Source organism: Euleptes europaea, chromosome 17 (assembly GCF_029931775.1).
Source record: "Euleptes europaea isolate rEulEur1 chromosome 17, rEulEur1.hap1, whole genome shotgun sequence".
Classification (NCBI taxonomy): Eukaryota; Metazoa; Chordata; class Lepidosauria; order Squamata; family Sphaerodactylidae; genus Euleptes; species Euleptes europaea.
Window position 1 is genome coordinate 46,336,184 of NC_079328.1, and position 17,665 is coordinate 46,353,848.

The following is a 17,665-nucleotide window of genomic DNA, read 5'->3' on the forward strand; positions in this document are numbered from 1 at the left end:
AGATGAAACTGGTGACAGCGTATGAAATGAAAATAGCCCCATCACTTCATTCTTACTGTCAAACCAAACCCATCATTGGGAAGTGAGTGTGTGAAATTAATTATATCTTTAAAAAATATTGTCAGGTACATTGAAGATCTTATGATTAAAAAGCAGGATATAAATATAATGAATATATAAATGTGACCCAGGGCTGCCTATTAAAGAATAGCGATGGGTAGCCATGTTAGTCTGTCTGTAGCAGTAGAAAAGAGCAAAAGTCCAGTAGCACCTTAAAGACTAACACATATTTCTGGCAGGGTGTGAGCTTTCGTGAGTCACAGCTCTCTTCTTCAGAACATTAAAGAATGAGAGGCATGTCTCTAATATTTAGAACTAACATTTAAAACAGGCAGGCTGTTCCTAAATGGAAGGGTATATCTGCGGAGAAAAAAAAGTTTTTAAAAAAATAAAAATAAAGAAATAGGGGGGAAAGAGAGGCTCCACTACCAAAAAAAAAAAAAAAGAAGAAGAAGAAGGTGCAGCCCTGCCGCCGTTCAAGAGGGCATTTCCAAACTGAAAGGGCTGTGGAAGTTGTCTAAAGGCAGCTCCACCCCCAGGAGCACCTCCCCCATGCTGGCGCAGCCGTTCTCTTTCTGGATTTAGTTCATGGAGTGGCTGCGTGACAGCAGGGGCTGGCAGAGCTCTGTGGGTCCCAGATAGGGCTGCCAGGCCCCCCCTCTCCTCCGGCGGGAGCTTTTGGGGCAGGAGAGTGGCACGCCCACGCATGCGCGCGAGAACGCCGAAGTGCCGCCTCGCGAGGAGCCTTATGCCACCCAAACTCTTAGTTTGAGTGGTAAAGGGCCGCTTGCAATGCGGCACTTCCGGATGTAAATGCATCGCAAGGGGCCTTTCACCACTACCGGCTCTTGTTTTTGAAGAGGAACCATTGAGCTTAGGGTTGCCAGGGATGGAGGGTAGGGTTTCCAGATCCAGGTTGGGAAACTCCTGCAGATTTGGGGATGGAGCCTGGGGAAGACAGTGGAGTACAATGTCATAGAGTCCACCCTTCAAAGCATCCATTTTCTCCAGGGGAACTGACCTCTGTAGTCTGCAGATGAGCTGTAACTCCAGGGGATCCCCAGGTCTCACCTGGAGGCTGGCATCCATAATTGGAATTTTCTGTTATTCCATTTTTTTTAAAGGCCCAGTTTTTTGTCCTGATCTCTCTCTATATCTGTGCACAGCTTGCTTCATCTTTCAGTTTATTTGAATCTTTCTTTCCCCTCTGCGTTACTGCTGGAAAGAGAATTAGCTGAAAGTTGGTAGTGTAACGCTTGCAGTGAGGAAATTAATTGCTGCGGTACACTTTGCGTGGAAACAGCTCCTATGTACAATTTAGGTGAGTAATACCAGAGCAACGGGAGGTGTGAAACTGATTAACAGATCACATTTCTGTATGCAGAACTTCAGACAATGAGTTGCTCAGGAACTAATGAATTCAAGCTGAAACCGTATTCTATTGAGATGTCGGAGGTGGTGGCGTTATGACTAATGGCAGGAGACTGACACGATGTAAATCATTTATGGTGCTGCGGATATGTATCCCTAAAGGCATGTGCAGCGTGCCTCACAGATGTGAATCATTTTTAAGTAGACTAGGGAATGCACCCACAAAATATTGATGAAGAGAAGAAAGACCTGCTGGCCTGACTTCACTGAAAGACTGAAGGACAGCCACATCTGTAAATTGTTCAAGGTTTCGGGAAGGATTCCAAGGGATCACTTGTGTTTTGCTGGATTTACAGAGAGATCCATTGGCGTTAGGAAATGGAGTAAATGCTCTTTCGGCTCTTATCGCCAGTCCTCGGCAACGCTGAACTTCTGAACCTGAAAACCGATGGACAGCTCGGCTCGCAAATGCTGGGAGGATGGGTGTGACCCCTTTGCTGGCCCATAAAATTGGACCCCCTGTCCCAAAGTTCACCAAACATCAGTGACCATCTAAGGAGAGTCCCTTTGCATCCATGCTGCAAATTCGGTGAGTCTACCTCCAAAAATGCCCCCACAGGAGCTTCGAAAATAATTCTCATACACTATAATAGGCCCGATTTTTTTTGGTAGACCCGGAAATAAGCTGAATACCCATATTTACCAGTATGGGTATTCAGCTTATTCCAGGTTACCGGAAAAAAAATTGGGCCTAAGAAACCAGAACCCAAAATTTATCAATTTTTTTTGCACGACCCTAGTCTCAGCCTCAAGGTTTCCGTGACTTGCTGCTCGTTCATAAACTTCAGCTCATTCCTACAGCAGTGGTTTCTGAAATATCAAAAGGAACAGCTGGTGTAAAGGTAGTCCTTCAGTCCTTGAAGACCATCCATTTCTCATCCACTTCCCAGAGCTGCACCTACCATTCTTCTTCTGTTACAAGGATTAACTAGGAATGAAGGGAATATGCTGTTTTCATCTGTCTCTGTGTTTCCTAGAGATCTTCCCAGATTTTGTAAGCACACCATTTAGATTTGAGCATCCTAATTTTTGACATGGGTCCTCTCCCCTTAGGACAATACTGCATTTTTCTTCCCACCTCTCCATAGTAACAAAACTTGGTAGAATTTTTGTTAAAATTGAGAGCGGTTTTTGCATCGCTTGTGTACATATAGTAAAAATGCCATAACATCAACAAATCCAGAATATCAGCAATGAAAATGCTCAGGAAAAAAGGCTCAGAATAACAAGAGATTGAAACAAAAAAGGAAGATCAAGGGCCTTTTTGTATATCCCTAATAATCTTCCAGGACATTCCGTTGCTGACATTAAGTGACAGTTCTGCTACACAGAAGTTTCAAATTAAGATTACAACGTGAGATTGCTGAACTAGAATTCTTATCTCATTACATAGCTAATTTTCTGAATTTTCCACCTCTATGCATATATCCCAGCTCAGATCAAGATGTAACTCTACATCTGACTATTTCTCTGAAACATTGCTCCCACCTTCTGTCTTGGAAATTAGGGGTGATGGATGTTCATTCCTATTTATCTACACTAGAGAAGAGTGAACATCAGCTGAACATCAAGAAAACAAACAGCTGAACATCAAGAAAACAAAAGTAATGACTACAGGAGAATTACACAACTTTAAGGTTGACAATGAGGAAATTGAAATTGTTCAAGACTTTCTATTCCTTGGCTCTACCATCAACCAAAAGGGAGACTGCAGCCAAGAAATCAGAAGGAGATTGAGACTGGGAAGGGCAGCCATGAAGGAGCTAGAAAATATTTTCAAGTGTAAGGATGTGTCACTGGCCACCAAGACTAGATTAATTCATGCCATCGTATTCCCTATTACTATGTATGGGTGTGAAAGCTGGACAGTGAAGAAAGCTGATAGGAAGAAAATAGATTCCTTTGAAATGTGGTGTTGGAGGAGAGTGTTACGGATTCCGTGGACGGCCAAAAAAAACAAATCAGTGGGTTACAGATCAAATCAAGCCTGAACTGACCCTAGAAGCTAAAATGACTAAACTGAGGCTATCGTATTTTGGTCACGTCATGAGGCGACAAGAGTCATTGGAAAAGACAGTCATGATAGGAAAAGTTGAGGACATCAGGAAAAGAGGAAGACCCAACAAGAGATGGATTGACTCAATAAAGGAAGCCACAGCCTTCAATTTGCAAGATCTGAGCAAGGCTGTCAAAGATAGGACATTTTGGAGGACTTTCATTCATAAGGTCGCCATGAGTCGGAAGCGACTTGACGGCACTTAACACACACACAGAGAGAAGAGAGAGGTAGGAGTTTGGAAACACTAGGGCAGTGATGCTGACATGTCATTTGTGGCCCTTCTGAGCTGTTACCCGAAATGCTCTTTGAATAGGGAATTAGCTAAGCAGATCGGTAACTTTAATATTTATATAGCGAGATTTCAGCCAACTATATCAGAGCCCATTAACTGTGACCTTTAGAATAAAGACAGACAAGGGATTCCAAATTAAGAGAGTTTATGTTGTTTCTTTCATTCAATGATGCAACACAAACATACAGAGATTCTAAGAAATAAAAGATAGTAGAATAAGAACGGATGCCAACGTGGCAGGAAGTCGTTGATTGGGAAATACTGCACCTTTTCCAGATGAGGAGTTGTCCAAGTTCCAGTAGACTAAGATAGTAGAAAATAAGAGCAAAGGCGGGGGCAAGGGGTTCCCGTAGACTCGGCCAGCGAGGCAGGAGAAAGCGTGGTGAAGCTGCGCAAAACCAGACCAACAGAGTAACGGCAAGTATGCCAGGAAAGACCTAAGGTAACATTATGGGCTGTGGGCACCCCAGATATACTGTTTTTCTGGGGGCGAGGTGATGGGATTACCCCTCCTAGGTTCCCAGGTGACAAAAGGTGACAAAAAGGATTAATCTTTGGCTGCCGGGGTGGGGTAGTGAGAATTTAGAAATCTATTCTAATTCCAAATGCTTGCACAACCTGGGAGGAACCGGGAGATCTTTGCTGAAGTGCTTAACATTCTTGAACAATAGGCGCTATCTCTGCTAACGTCTGGGGATTGCTGCTGCATAGCTGGAGGAACGACTCATCGCTGATATCAGGATCGCTGCTGATTGCCCATTACGCTGCTGATGTTGCAATGGGAGGGGGGTATTGGCACTGACTACGTGGCTGTCTGCTTTCCACGAAATGGCGGTGGCTGGAACAGGGACGAACAGGGACATAGAGTCTCTCAGGTTCACTGGAGGTTGCCCTTGCCTCTGCTTCCTAGCTGCTGGCTGCTCGGAGCACACAGGAGCGGTTGTGTCAGTTTCACTGACGTGCGCGTTAGCCTTCCCTGTAACATTTAGGGCAGGTGTGTGGCTGGAACAGTGCGCACATGTAGATTGTTTGTGGATGCCATGACCAGTCCGGGAGATTGGCGATCCGTATGGTTACAGAGCACTGTTCCCCTGGGTGGCTCCTGCCTCATGTCTCAGGAAAGTAGGCAAGTCCCTTGCCTGGTGGAACTTCTGATAGGCAGATGGTTCCCACCTTGAAACAGCCACTGACAGAGGAACAGGTAAGCCGTGAGCCTTTCTGCTGAGATTAAAGTAGATGTCGCTCTTTTGGTTGGTCATATTCATAAATGAGGCTCTCCCCAAGCCATGGATTGTCCTAGTGATTGTGTCCCATGGTCTTCCTTTTGGAAAGCTACGTGTACCAGATCTCCTTGCCCACCTGTGGATGGTCATCAACTCATTGGACGTTGTGAGTTTTTTTAAAAAATGAAATGCTTGTTCAGGAAGTGGTGGTCGATTCGTAATGCAGCTGATCATTCAAAGCGGAGAAAACCCGTGTTCCAAACCAGTTAACAACGAACTTTGACAGCAGCAGATGTTTACTCTCTTTAAAACAAACCATACAATATGTGTGATATGATTAATTTTGTTTTCTCAGGGACTAAAGGGTTGAGAGGAAGTTGATGGCTTTGGAGCAGGTGTCTGGTATCCATGGTTCTTTTGTAGCCATTAATTTTTATTCATTGATCTATGATTTATTTAAACAGCTGTCCCTTTTTCTCAGATGTGAAGCCCTTCCAGCTCAGTATTTGAGAAGGCTGCTAATAAATGCAACGTTTAAAAAAAAATCATCTGGCAAACATTTTGGAAAGTATTAACTGTCAATACACTAAATGATAACACTCAGATGGTGCTCATAATAATTTGTACCTCGTGTACTTGACAGATATTAATTATGTCCAACGGCATCCCAGTGATATGTAGTAGGCAGGAAATGAGGTACAGAATGAAACATTCTCCAAGCAGAGCGGTGCAGTTTCCACCAAAACTGTGATTATAAACTCATGAAAGTCAAGGGGGAATGCCACATCCAGTTTTAAATTTCCAGGGGGCTTTTGCTGCAAACAATCAGCAAACTAACTTTCATGAATATTGGGGTGGGGACCAGGAATGCTAATAATATGCCCCCTCCTCCATATGAAGCCTGCTGGGTGATCTGGGACCAGTCACAGTTCTCTCTGAACTCTCTCAGCCCCTGCGGAGGCAGGCAATGGGGGTTGATTCTGAACATCTCTTGCCTTGAAAACTCTACGGGGTCTCCATAAGCCAGCTGGTGGCATACGTACATACACACACACAATAATGTGCCATTTTGTTTCATACTCTACTTATGTGTAGCAGTCATGGAACCGATTGTTGACTGATCTATTTCTATGTGACTAAAGAAGTCCGGATGTTTCCATTACAGACGGTTTTCTTGCAGATGCCACTACTAGGGATGCCAACCTCCAGGTACCAGCTGGAGATCTCCCGCTATTACAACGGATCTTCAGACATTAGACATCAGTTCCCCTGGAGAGAAATAGCCGCTTTGGCAATTGGGCTCTATGGCATTGAAGCTCCTCCCCTTCCCAAACCCAGCTCTCCTCAGGCTCCACCCCAGAAACCTCCCTCTGGTGGCAAAGAGGGACCTGGTAACCCTAGCCACTACCCATCTGCCACTGTTGCTGCTGCAGTTTTTTTTTAAAGGCACACAGCTAAAACAAAACAAAAAAGATTGTTTTTAAGTAGGGACCTACTACTTTGGTGTCTCTGTGTGCCTTTGGTGTTTTCCCATGATCATAGTGCCACATTCTTGTGATCACTTCAGGACAGATGACGCTTACTGCATAGGTGCAAGGAAAAAACCAAGCAACATATAAAGAAGATGAGTTGGGTTTTATACCACAATTTTCTCTACCTTTAAGGAGTCTCAAAGCAGCTTACAATCGCTTTCCCTCCCCCCACCCAACAGGCACCTTGTGAGGAAGGTGAGGCTGAGAAAGCTCGAAGAGAACTGTGACTAGCCCAAGGTCACCCAGCAGGCTTCATGTGGAGTAGTCGGGAAACAAGCCCGGTTCACCACATTAGAGTCCGCCACTCTTAACCACTACGCCATGCTGGCTTTCCATATGCTTATTTAAAGGATGTGTCGAACTGCCCAGATTCAAATGCACATCAATGTGCAAAAGAGACATTCTGCTCTAAACTGGGCAGGCATTCTCAAGAAGCCTTGCCGGTATCTGTTTTGTTGGTCAGTCCACACAACGGCACACTTCCCAATGGTTTTCCAGTGGTGTTGCCGTCTTAATGTAGTCAGCAGTGCATGCGTGGAAACCATCCTGGATTCACTCCCAGGCCTCCACCCGAGCGGCTGTAGCTGGGGCTGTCGTCTGGCTGATGGGAGAGAAACAGTCTCCAAGCCCACAGAGTCAGATTCTTGTCATTCTTCTAACCTACACCACTGACACATGGTAGCTGGGTCTCTTCATCTGTGTTTACTGCTGTAAGTGGATTTGAAAGCTTACTTCTGCTGTAGCGCACGCGTACCTTTTTGGACAGGATTCGGGGTTTTTCCCCCCCTTTCTGTTTTCCTTGACACATCAAGTACTTTTTTTGTCTTGCCCTTTCTCATGAATTTTTATCAGTCACAGATCCTTTGAGGGAAAGGGATAGAAAGACAAAGCAAAACCCAGGGACCCGGGCGCCCTATGCAATGGGAGGCAAGAGAGTCACAGCAAGGCTCGGAGGAGGGGGTGGCAGGGAATTCAAGATGAGGATGAAGCTTGCAGAAGTAATGAAAGTTGACAAAACGGCAAGGAAGGAGCCTTTACATACTAGCAGTAACTTCACAGGCCTGAACAATTTCATTGCTGGGCATAGCCACATTTGGAGGAAGAAACCCCAACCCTGCTACATATCAATTCAGTAGGGTTGCCAACCTCCAGGTACCAGCTGGAGATCTCCTGCTATTATAACTGATCTCCAGCCGATAGAAAATTCTCCACCTGGAGAAAATGGCCTCTTTGGCAATTGGACTCTAAGTCCCTCCACTCCCCAAACACCACCCTCCTCAGGCTCCACCCCAAAAAACCTCCTGCTGGTGGCAAAGAGGAACCTGGCAACCCTACAATTCAGGAAGAACATCGTCCCACCAGGTGTGGACAGCACAAAGAGAGGAGCCAGATTGGTGTTGTGGTTAGGAGTGGTGGACTCTACTCTTAGGATTGCCATGTGGGTGGTATCCACACAGCCACTCCTGGGCCACGATTGCGTGTGTGCATAGGCGCACACATGCAGTGATGGTTCTTCTGGTTTTACTTCCACAAGCTCCGCATCGCCGCAACTGCTTTTGCACTCAACCCCCCAAAATTTTGCTCTAAACTGGGCAGGCATTTGGGGGGTCTGAGTGTTAAATTGGCTGTGGCAATGTAAAACTAGAAGTGCCATCATTGCACACGCACACACGCAGCTGCCCCAGCCCCTAAAAACGGGGCTCCGACTTACCCGCAGAGCCCAAGGTTGCTGGGCTGGGTTGTGGCGGCCGCAAGCGAACCGGACCGCCCCCCCACACCGCTCCGAGGGTAGGCGGGCGGCCGCTGAACAGGGGGAGCCCAGGGCTTCTGGCCGGCGCGGGCTCCTCCACTCCTCAGGCAGATGGATGGGGGAAAGCGGCGTCGGACCATGCACTGCTTTTGCAGCTGCGTGCCTGCCCGCCCGTCATCGGAGGGAGCCAGTTTGAATGAGCCAATCAGGCTCGGGCTCCCAACAGGGGGGGAGCTGGCCTCCGAGCAGCCGGACCTGAGTTTTTCACTCGGGTCCGGCTTCCCGTCATTTAAAGAGGCCGCAGGGCAGCCCTCAGTCGGCTTCCAATTGTCCCTCCCACCCACCACTGTATCATACTATTTGAGGTCTGTTTAATTTGTTCTTTCTCTTTCGTCACAACTTTGTGCGGTTTGGCATGGGGGCTGGATCCAGTTTGGGGGGGGGGGGAAGCTGGCCTGCGTGCCTTTTTCCCCAACAGGGAGGATCCCAATAAGGGATTTTGGGGGAGGCCGGAAGGGGACAGGCCAAAATGGAAGGCTGCCATGAACAACCCGGCGGGGCTGTCAGGGGGCATGCCTTGCCATGTGCTGTCAAATGGCCTCCTTCCAAGTGGCGGGGGACCACGCAGCTGGCTGCCGCCCTCGTGTGTCCCAGGAACTGCCATCTCAAAAGTGGCCCAGCATGGCTGGGTATTTTCATCGGCCTGCAATGGTGGCAGGCCGATGGTAGGATAACTCTCCCATGCCATGCCAATGCCTTGCTGCTGCAAACAATAAAGTTGTGCCATTCCTCCAAGCTGGTTGTCTGTCATCTTTGGGGCACTCTGCTGGGGTATGACTGGGTTCTCACTCTTAATGGGCCGGGTCCCGCTAGAGCGCCCCACACAATTAGGCACTAGCCCGGCAACCTTCCACCGATCAGGAGGGGGAACCTGGCAACCCTATCAACTCTGGAGAACCGGGTTTGATTCCCCACTCCTCCACATGAGCAGGTACTCTAATCTGGCGAACTGGGTTGGTTTCCCCACTCCTGAAGCCTGCTGGGTGACCTTGGGCTAGTCACAGTTCTCTCAGAGTCTATGGCATTATGCCCCATTGAAGACTCTCCCCAAACCCTGCCCTCCCCAAGCTCCCCCCCCAAAAAAATCTCCAGGTTATACCCAACCTGGAACTGGCAACCATAATGGGGGTGGTTCTTCACCTTTGGCTTGGGATATGCTTGGAGATTTTAAGGCAGTGCCTGAGAAGGGGAGAGAGCTTAACTGTGATATCTTGCCAGTGTGGTGTCGTGGTTAAGAACAGTGGTTTGGAGCAGTGGTTTGGAGCGGTGGATTCTGATCTGGTGAACCAGGCTTGATTCCCCACTCCTCCACATGAGCGGCGGAGGGTAATCTGGTGAACCGGGTTGGTTTCCCCACTCCTTCTCACAAAGCCAGCTGGGTGACCTTGGGCTAGTCACACTCTCTCAGCCCCACCTACCTCACAGGGTATATGTTGTGGGGAGTGGAAGGGAAGGTGATTGTAAGCTGGCTTGAGTCTCCCTTAAGTGGTAGAGAAAGTCGGCATATAAAAACCAACTCTTCTTCTTCGTCATACTGTTCACCCTCCTTCTTTGCTCCCATTCAGGAGCCAAGTTTAGACTTTGTTGATCTGCCAGGCCTTTGAACTGGGTAGCAATTGATCACTTCAGACTCTCTTTTGGCTTGTTCTAAGGCTTTTGGCTTCCATTGATCTGCTACTTTTTTGTTTGTTTGTTTGTTTGCTTTACAACTGTCATGATTGATGTTTAAAATTTGTGGCTTGCTATTTTACTCCTATTATTGATTAATAACTGCCTAAATAAACATGGAGAAGTAAGGTAAACTATATTAATGTTCTGCTTGACAAACAGCTTACCACCCCCACCCCCCATAGGTTAAGACACCGGGTTGGATCCAGGCTAATTTGGCAAATTTCCACCAATTCTCTCTTACCACTAGGGTTGCCAGCTCCGGGTTGGGAAATACCTGGAGATTTGGAGGGTGGAGCCTGAGGAGAAAATGGCCAAAGTGGCCATTTTCTCCAGGAGATCAATAGTAACAGTGGGAGATCTCCAGCCACCACTTGGAGGCTGGCAACCCTACATCCCACAGAGAAGATGGCCCTAAGTACCCGCTCGCCCCATCTGCCACCGGTTGCCAGGCCCTGCTGGGCAATCCTACTTATAGGAAGGAAAATGTTGCAGAAATGTTTTGGCTCAACCCAATTGATTGGGAGAAGTGTCCTCAAGCCCAAGACTTGCCAGTTTAAGGCTGGTAAATTCTTCACATTTTTTTGTGGGGAAGTAATGGCAGGTTTGGGGGGAAGGCAGCAAAGCATTGCCCGATCTCATCAGATCATGGAAGCTATGCAGGGTCAGCCCTGGTTAGTGCTTGGATGGGAGACCACCAAGGAACCAGGGATACTATGCAGAGGAAGAAGAGTTGGTGTTTATATGCCAACTTTCTCTACCACTTAAGGAAGAATCAAACTGGCTTACAATCACTTTCTCTTCCCCTCCTCACAACAGACACCCTGTGAGGTAGGTGGGGCTGAGAGAGCTCAAAGAGATCTGTGACTAGCCCAAGGTCACCCAGCTGGCTTCATGTGTAGGAGCGGGGAAACCAACCCAGTTCACCAGATTAGCATCTGCCGCTCATGTGGAGGAGAGGGGAATCAAACCTGGTTCTCCAGATAAGAGTTCACCGCTCCAAACCACCACTCTTAACCACTACACTATGCTGGAAGGTACTGGTAAACCATTATTGGTATCGTCATAAACGGAATGATCCTGAAGGTTTCATTTGAAGGAGCTTAATGATGATCTTCATTAATCACAAGCTTTATCCTGAGCCTCGAACTAACAATACTTTTGTGCCTAATGAAGGTGGGGGAATGACTGTTGGTAGGATTTTGGTTCAGAGATGCTTTTGTTCAGAAGTAAAAATATGCAGACGGATAATAAATTATGCTGTCCAAAGAAGCTTTGGGCTAATTAATCTAATTTTCCCTCCTTTTTTCTATCTTCAGGAGATCTTTAAAGCTGAAGGCAGCCTTGGAAATGTAAGACAAAGACGGTCAATTGTGGCCACCCCGATTCTAATTCCTGAGAACCAGAGACCTCCATTTCCAAGACCTGTGGGCAAGGTGAGTGGCAAATTTTAAGATATTTCTGTTTCCTGCTGCGATTTGCAGAATTATCCATATTCCATGCTTTCAAGTGCATTTGTGTCTTTCTGTATTTGGGGACAAGAAACTTGGTCTTTCGATGCATAGAAATCGTGGACTTGATTCTCACCAACAGGGAAGAACTGGTTGATGAGGTTAAAGTAGTAGGCCCCCTGGGTAGTAGTGACCATGTAATCTTGGGATTTACAATCTTGGGGAAAGGAAAAACTGTACTTAGTCAGACATACAGGTTGGACTTCAGGAAAGCAAATTTTAACAAACTTAAACTTATGCTGGAAGGAATCCCATGGTCAGAAATACCTAAGGAGAAGGGAGTTCAAGAAGGGTGGGCATTTCTTAAAAATGAAATACTGAAGGCGCAATCCCAAACCATTCCTATGAGAAGGAAAAATGGGAGGAGCCTAAAGAGGCCAGGGTGGCTCCATAAACATAAAAAAGACTCATTTAGGAAGTGGAAGGAGGGCTTTATAACCAAAGAGGAATATAAACAAATAACTAGTGCTTGTAGGAAGAGTGTTAGGAAAGCTAAAGCTCTGTATGAGCTTAGGCTAGCGGGAGATGCTAAACACAACAAAAAAGGGTTATTTTCCTATGTACAGAGTAAGAATAAGAACAAGGACATGATAAGGCCATTGCGGGGACCGGAAAGTGAAATTGTAACAGGAGATGAAGAGAGGGCAGAACTGCTCAATTCCTACTTTTTCTCAGACTTTTCTTGTGAGGGAAGCTGTGCTCAACATGGCATAAACAGAACACATGATGAGGGAAGGGAGTTGCAGCCTAGGGTTGGCATTGGGGTAGCGCACAAACACCTAGGCCAACTTTTCACGGAAGATTTTGATGCTCTCTTGCCACGGACCCCCCCAAAAAACAACAATTAAAAATTTTTTTTCATGGCCGCGATTTATCCCCGTCGATCTTGATGTGGTTTTGGTTTTTCATGGGAACAAAGTATTTGACAATGGTTTGCTCTGTCCCTTTTGCAGGAGGCCTCCCTTTCCAACAAGCTCATTGTTTATGCCCGCCCCCAACTCTGCCCCAACTCCACCCAGCAGATTACCTCGTGCAGTTCACCTCTGTGGGCACAGCCCCAGCGCAAAAAAACAAGCACCAGTCCCTCTGGTCTCCTACATTTTTCTTCCACCCTCGCTCTGTTCTGCTTTTGGAACAGTCAGATTCCAAACGGGGGGTGGGGGGTGGGCAAGGCAGCGCTTTCTCAAAGCTTCCCTCTATTTTCTATACATGTGGAACCCATTGATCTTTAATGACAGACAGGATTTGGGGGGGGGGCAGGAATTGCATCTATGTGCCAAGAGAAGTGTTTAGCTGAAAGTGGGAATTGAGCAGCTCCAACCTGTGCCGATTCAAGAGGAGTGCCTTGGATTTGCCGCTCTCTAGATGCACATTTTCCCCATCCTAATTCTCAAAACTCTGCTTGGGGGCTGATTGTTGAGTTTTGAGAATTTGGATGGGGAAAAGGTGCATCTATAGAGTGGCAAATCCAAGGAAAAACCTCCCGTGCATAAATGGCCACTGTAAACCTCTTACATTAAAGCAATTTCCCAGAGTATGTCCCCCCCAGAAGGCCCCTGGTTTGTGCACCGGCCTGATCTGGCCCCAGTGCATCGTGAGAGAGAGGAGGGCTCCTGGCTGGCGTGCCAGTCCCTATCCGGCCAGTGTGCATGGCGGGGGGGGGGGGAGGAGAGAGGAAAGAAGGCCCCTGGCTAGCACCGGCCCCAGTGCATTGTGAGAGAGAGGAGGGCTCTTGGCTGGCATGCTGGTTCCAATTCAGCCAGTGTGCATGGCAGGGAAGGGGAGAGGAAAGAAGGCCCCTGGCTTGCGCACCGGCCCCAATCTGGCCCCAGTGCATCATGAGAGAGAGGAGGGCTCCTGGCTGGCATGCCGGTCCCAATCCAGCCAGTGTGCATGGCAGGGGAGGGGAGAGGACAGAAGGCCCCTGGCTTGCGCGCCGGCCCCGATTTGGCCCCAGTGCATTGTGAGAGAGAGGAGGGCTCCTGGCTGGCGTGCCGGTCCTGATCCAGCCAGTGTGCATGGCGGGGGGGGGGAGAAGAAAGAAGACCCCTGGCTTGCGCACCGGCCCCGATCCAGCCCCAGTGCATCGTGAGAGAGAGGAGGGCTCCTGGCCGGTCCCAATCCAGCCAGTGTGTGTGGCGGGGAGGAGAGGAAAGAAGGCCCCTGGCTTGCTCGCCGGCCCCGATCCGGCCCCAGTGCGTCGTGAGAAAGAGGAGGGCTCCTGGCTAGTGTGGGGGTCCCAATCCAGCCAGTGTGCATGGTGGGGGGGAGAGGAAAGAAGGCCCCTGGCTTGCTCACCAGCCCTGATCCGGCCCCGGTGCATCGTGAGAGTGTGCATGGCGGGGGGGGGAGGAGAGAGGAAAGAAGGCCCCTGGCTAGCACCGGCCCCAGTGCGTCGTGAGAAAGAGGAGGGCTCCTGGCTAGTGTGGGAGTCCCAATCCAGCCAGTGTGCATGGTGGGGGGGAGAGGAAAGAAGGCCCCTGGCTTGCTCACCAGCCCTGATCCGGCCCCGGTGCATCGTGAGAGAGAGGAGGGCTCCTAGCTGGCGTGCCGGTCTTGATCCAGCCGAGGGGGGGGAGCCTGATGGTTATGCTGCTGCGCCAAACCCTGAATTTGCCGAATTTATTTGCTGAACACCCCGAAGTCGAGGAATTCGGCTCCCCCGTTTCCCGCCTTTTTTGGAATTCGGTTCGTCCCGAACCGGAAACCGCCGAATCGGGGGAAATTCAGCTGTTTTTCAGTTCGGGACGAACCGAATCGGCAGCCCTAGGAATGCAGTAGACATGGTTTATCTTGATTTCAGTAAGGCTGTTGATAAGGTTCCCCATAATATTCTTGTTGACAAATTAGGAATGTGATTTAGATACTTTTACTGTTAGGTGGATCTGTAACTGGATGGCAGATCGCACCCAAAAAGTGCTTGTTAATGGTTAATGGAGGGGTTCCTCCCCTCCCCAAACCCCTCCTTCCCCAGGCTCCCTCCCAAAAACCTCCCACTGGAGGTGGGCAAAGAGGGACCTGGAAACCCTAGTCCAGAGCATTTGAGAGCTTTGTGGGAAAGAAGAAACTGATCTTATGTGCAAGACTGGCGATAAAAGTAGGGAAGGTGTTTAATGTATTTCTTCACTTTCATATTAAATCTGAAGGGCACTCTACTCAGGAGATGTTTATCTGCAGCTCTGTATTCACCCGCCACAAAACTGTTTTTTATCAGATCTTGCGAGGAGATATTTACTGAAGTTTCTTTGCATTGCAAGTGATGATCTTAGCCCAGGAAGCCCAATGCAGGTAGGCCCTGGGATGAAAACAGCGGTGGCTACTAGGGTTGCCAACCTCCAGGTACTAGCTGGAGATCTCCTGCTATTACAAGTGAACTCCAGCCGACAGAGATCAGTTCACCTGGAGAAAATGGCCGCTTTGGCAATTTGACTCTATGGCATTGAAGTCCCTCCGCTCCCCAAACCCCACCCTCCTTAGGCTCCGCCCCGAAAACCTCCTGCCGGTGGCAAAGAGGGACCTGGCAACACTAGTGGCTAAAGATGCAGAAATATTAAGCCTGGAATTCATTTACTGAAACTGAGGAAGCTTTGAAAATCTTAAATTGTTTTGTTCTATACTAGAAGAGGGTGTGATTAGAGCCATCTTGTTGTTTGTTAAACTGGCTTGAAAGATGGGAGAATTCACCTCGCATCATTCTGCCGGGAACTCTTTTTGGGCCAAGGTTTAATTTATAGCACCATAGGGGCTGGGAAATTTGCAGAATTCAGGAATGTGCTCTGAGGAGCTAAAATTCCTGCTCCTAGGAGCTAAAATGCTAACATTTGACAACAGGAAAAGAGGTAGAGGCAGTGATAAACAGGGGAAGAATGTATGTTAATTCCATTTACATGGAATTATGCTTAAGTTTCAGTAGGGAAGGGGGCTTATGTGAAAGACGTCATGTAAAAGGTGTGCTTTGACTTGAAGAAGGATCTGCATTCTTGCATGTATGCATTAGAAGCTGTCGCTGATATGAATTTGCACTGCAACATGGTACCTGTAGTCTTTAGCCTGTGTAGACGCTCTTCGCCATTATTTTTATTTACTGTTCATCTGAGTTCAGCAGAATGCATGAATACTTCAAATAACCGTCAAGCTGATATAAGATTACTGAAGTTAGTGTGTTGGCATGAAAAGGATTTCAAACGAGACAATGTGTGGAAAGGTAGATAACACAAGATTATGTAATGAGGGGTGTTTCCAGAAATCCCCTTGGCCAGGGATTGAGGGCGGGATACAAGTCTAAATAAATAAATAAAGTCCAGCATGTTCATTTGAGTTGGCAGGCCTGTATATACAACCTACCACTGTATGTAAAGGGGGGAGGGGAGGGGCTGTGGCTCAGTGGAAGAGCATCTGCTTGGCATGCAGAAAGTCCCAGGTTCAATCCCTGGCATCTCCAGTGAAAAAAGGACCAGGCAGTAGGTGATGTGAAAGACCTCTGTTTGAGACCCTGGAAAGCCGCTGCCAGTCTGAGGTAGACAATACTGACTTTGATGGACTGATGGTCTGATTCAGTATAAGGCAGGTCCATGTGCCCATGTGTTAAAACTAGATTCTGCTATTCATTACAACAGTTCAAGTTGTATCCACACAGATGCTTCCCATATTATATTTTTTGACAATGCAAGCATTAACTTTTGTTTTGCTGGCAGCGATTTCGACTGGAAGAGAAGGGACAAAAATTCAGAGGCGAGCTGAGCAGCCGGGGCGTAATAAAAATGTAATATTGAGTGCTATTGAACTTGCTCCCTATAAGGACGAAAACAGCTGAGTTGATCAATAAAATGCTATAATGAGTTACAGTCTTCAGTTCAAAGCGGGGGAAATTAATTCGCTATAGCTCCAGATAGTCATATTCAGGAAGAAAGAAAGAAAAACGGTGGTTCTGGAAGGGCCACTTTGTTGGAACCTGTGCGCTCAAGACAGTTGCAAATGACTTCTGTGTCAAGAAGGAATATGGACAGAGCATCGTTTTGTTCTTCAATCTGCAGTGAGGCTGTTGAAAACCGAGACTGCAGTCTGGCTTGTAAGCAGCAATTGATGAGAGCGGCCAGGTCTGTTCCTCTGGGGAGGCAGTCAGCATAGGAAGCTGTCTTGGTGACCGGCGTTCCGATTCATAGAAAGGATTCAGTGCAACTAGCTAGTGTTGAAGGAAAGGAACCATTTCGTCACATGGTCTGGGCAAGTCGTGTGTGCTGTGCTGGAAAGATGCTCCCGAATTTGTAGGTCCTTAGTGGAAGTCTGAGAGACATCAAATGCATTTGCTGGCTAATAGTACAAGAGAAAATATTAAATCTGTCTGGTTGGCTGGCTGTCTATCTGCTACGATATAGATGCAGTGTGGTGTACTGGTTTGAGTGTTGGACCAATCCTGGGGAGATCCTTGCTTGGGTGATCTTGGGGCAGTTACTGTCTTTCTCTGCCTAACCTACTGTAGCCTGTTCCCTTGTGGAGATATAAGAGGAAAGACATATCTCTGCAACGGAAAGGGCTAGACACTGTCTAAAAAAAAGAAATCTAGGAATTCAGAGAACCTCTTATGCTTATTGTTGTAATGTTTTATTGACATAACAATGTTCAAGTGCTATTTTTTTTTAAAAAAAAATGTAAAAGTCCAGGTGGCTCAGGGAAAGGGGGATAGTCACTACTGCGAAACCAGGGCAGGGAAACTACACAGAAAATTGCCACGTGGCTGTCTCTTTGATGCTGTGCTTTATCAGAAACTGCAACAGCAATGGGGGAGCCATACAAGCCCACCCTCACTTGGAAACCAGTTTAATAAACCACTGACTTAGAAGAGGAGGAAGAAGATTTGGTTTTTATATGCCAACTTTCTCTACCACTTAAGGGAGTCTCAAACCGGCTTACAATCATCTCCCCTCCCCTTCCCCACAACTGACACCCTGTGCAGTAAATGGGGCTGAGAGAGAGACTTGCCCAAGGTCACCCAGCTGGCTTTGTGTGTAGGAGTGGGGAAACAAATCCAGTTCACCAGATTAGCCCCCGCCCCTTGTGTGGAGGAATGGGGAATCAAAAG

At 47.6% G+C, this 17,665-nt stretch overlaps 1 protein-coding gene across 1 annotated transcript in view; it reads left to right on the plus strand.

The window, feature by feature from the left end:
- The window catches only part of CDH13 (cadherin 13), a 638,997-nt gene that overhangs the window by 267,076 nt on the left and 354,256 nt on the right, over window positions 1–17,665 (plus strand). The window contains exon 4 of the mRNA XM_056862383.1: window positions 11,395–11,511. Within this exon, the coding sequence (XP_056718361.1) occupies window positions 11,395–11,511 (117 nt within the window). The remainder of the gene's footprint in view (window positions 1–11,394; window positions 11,512–17,665) is intronic.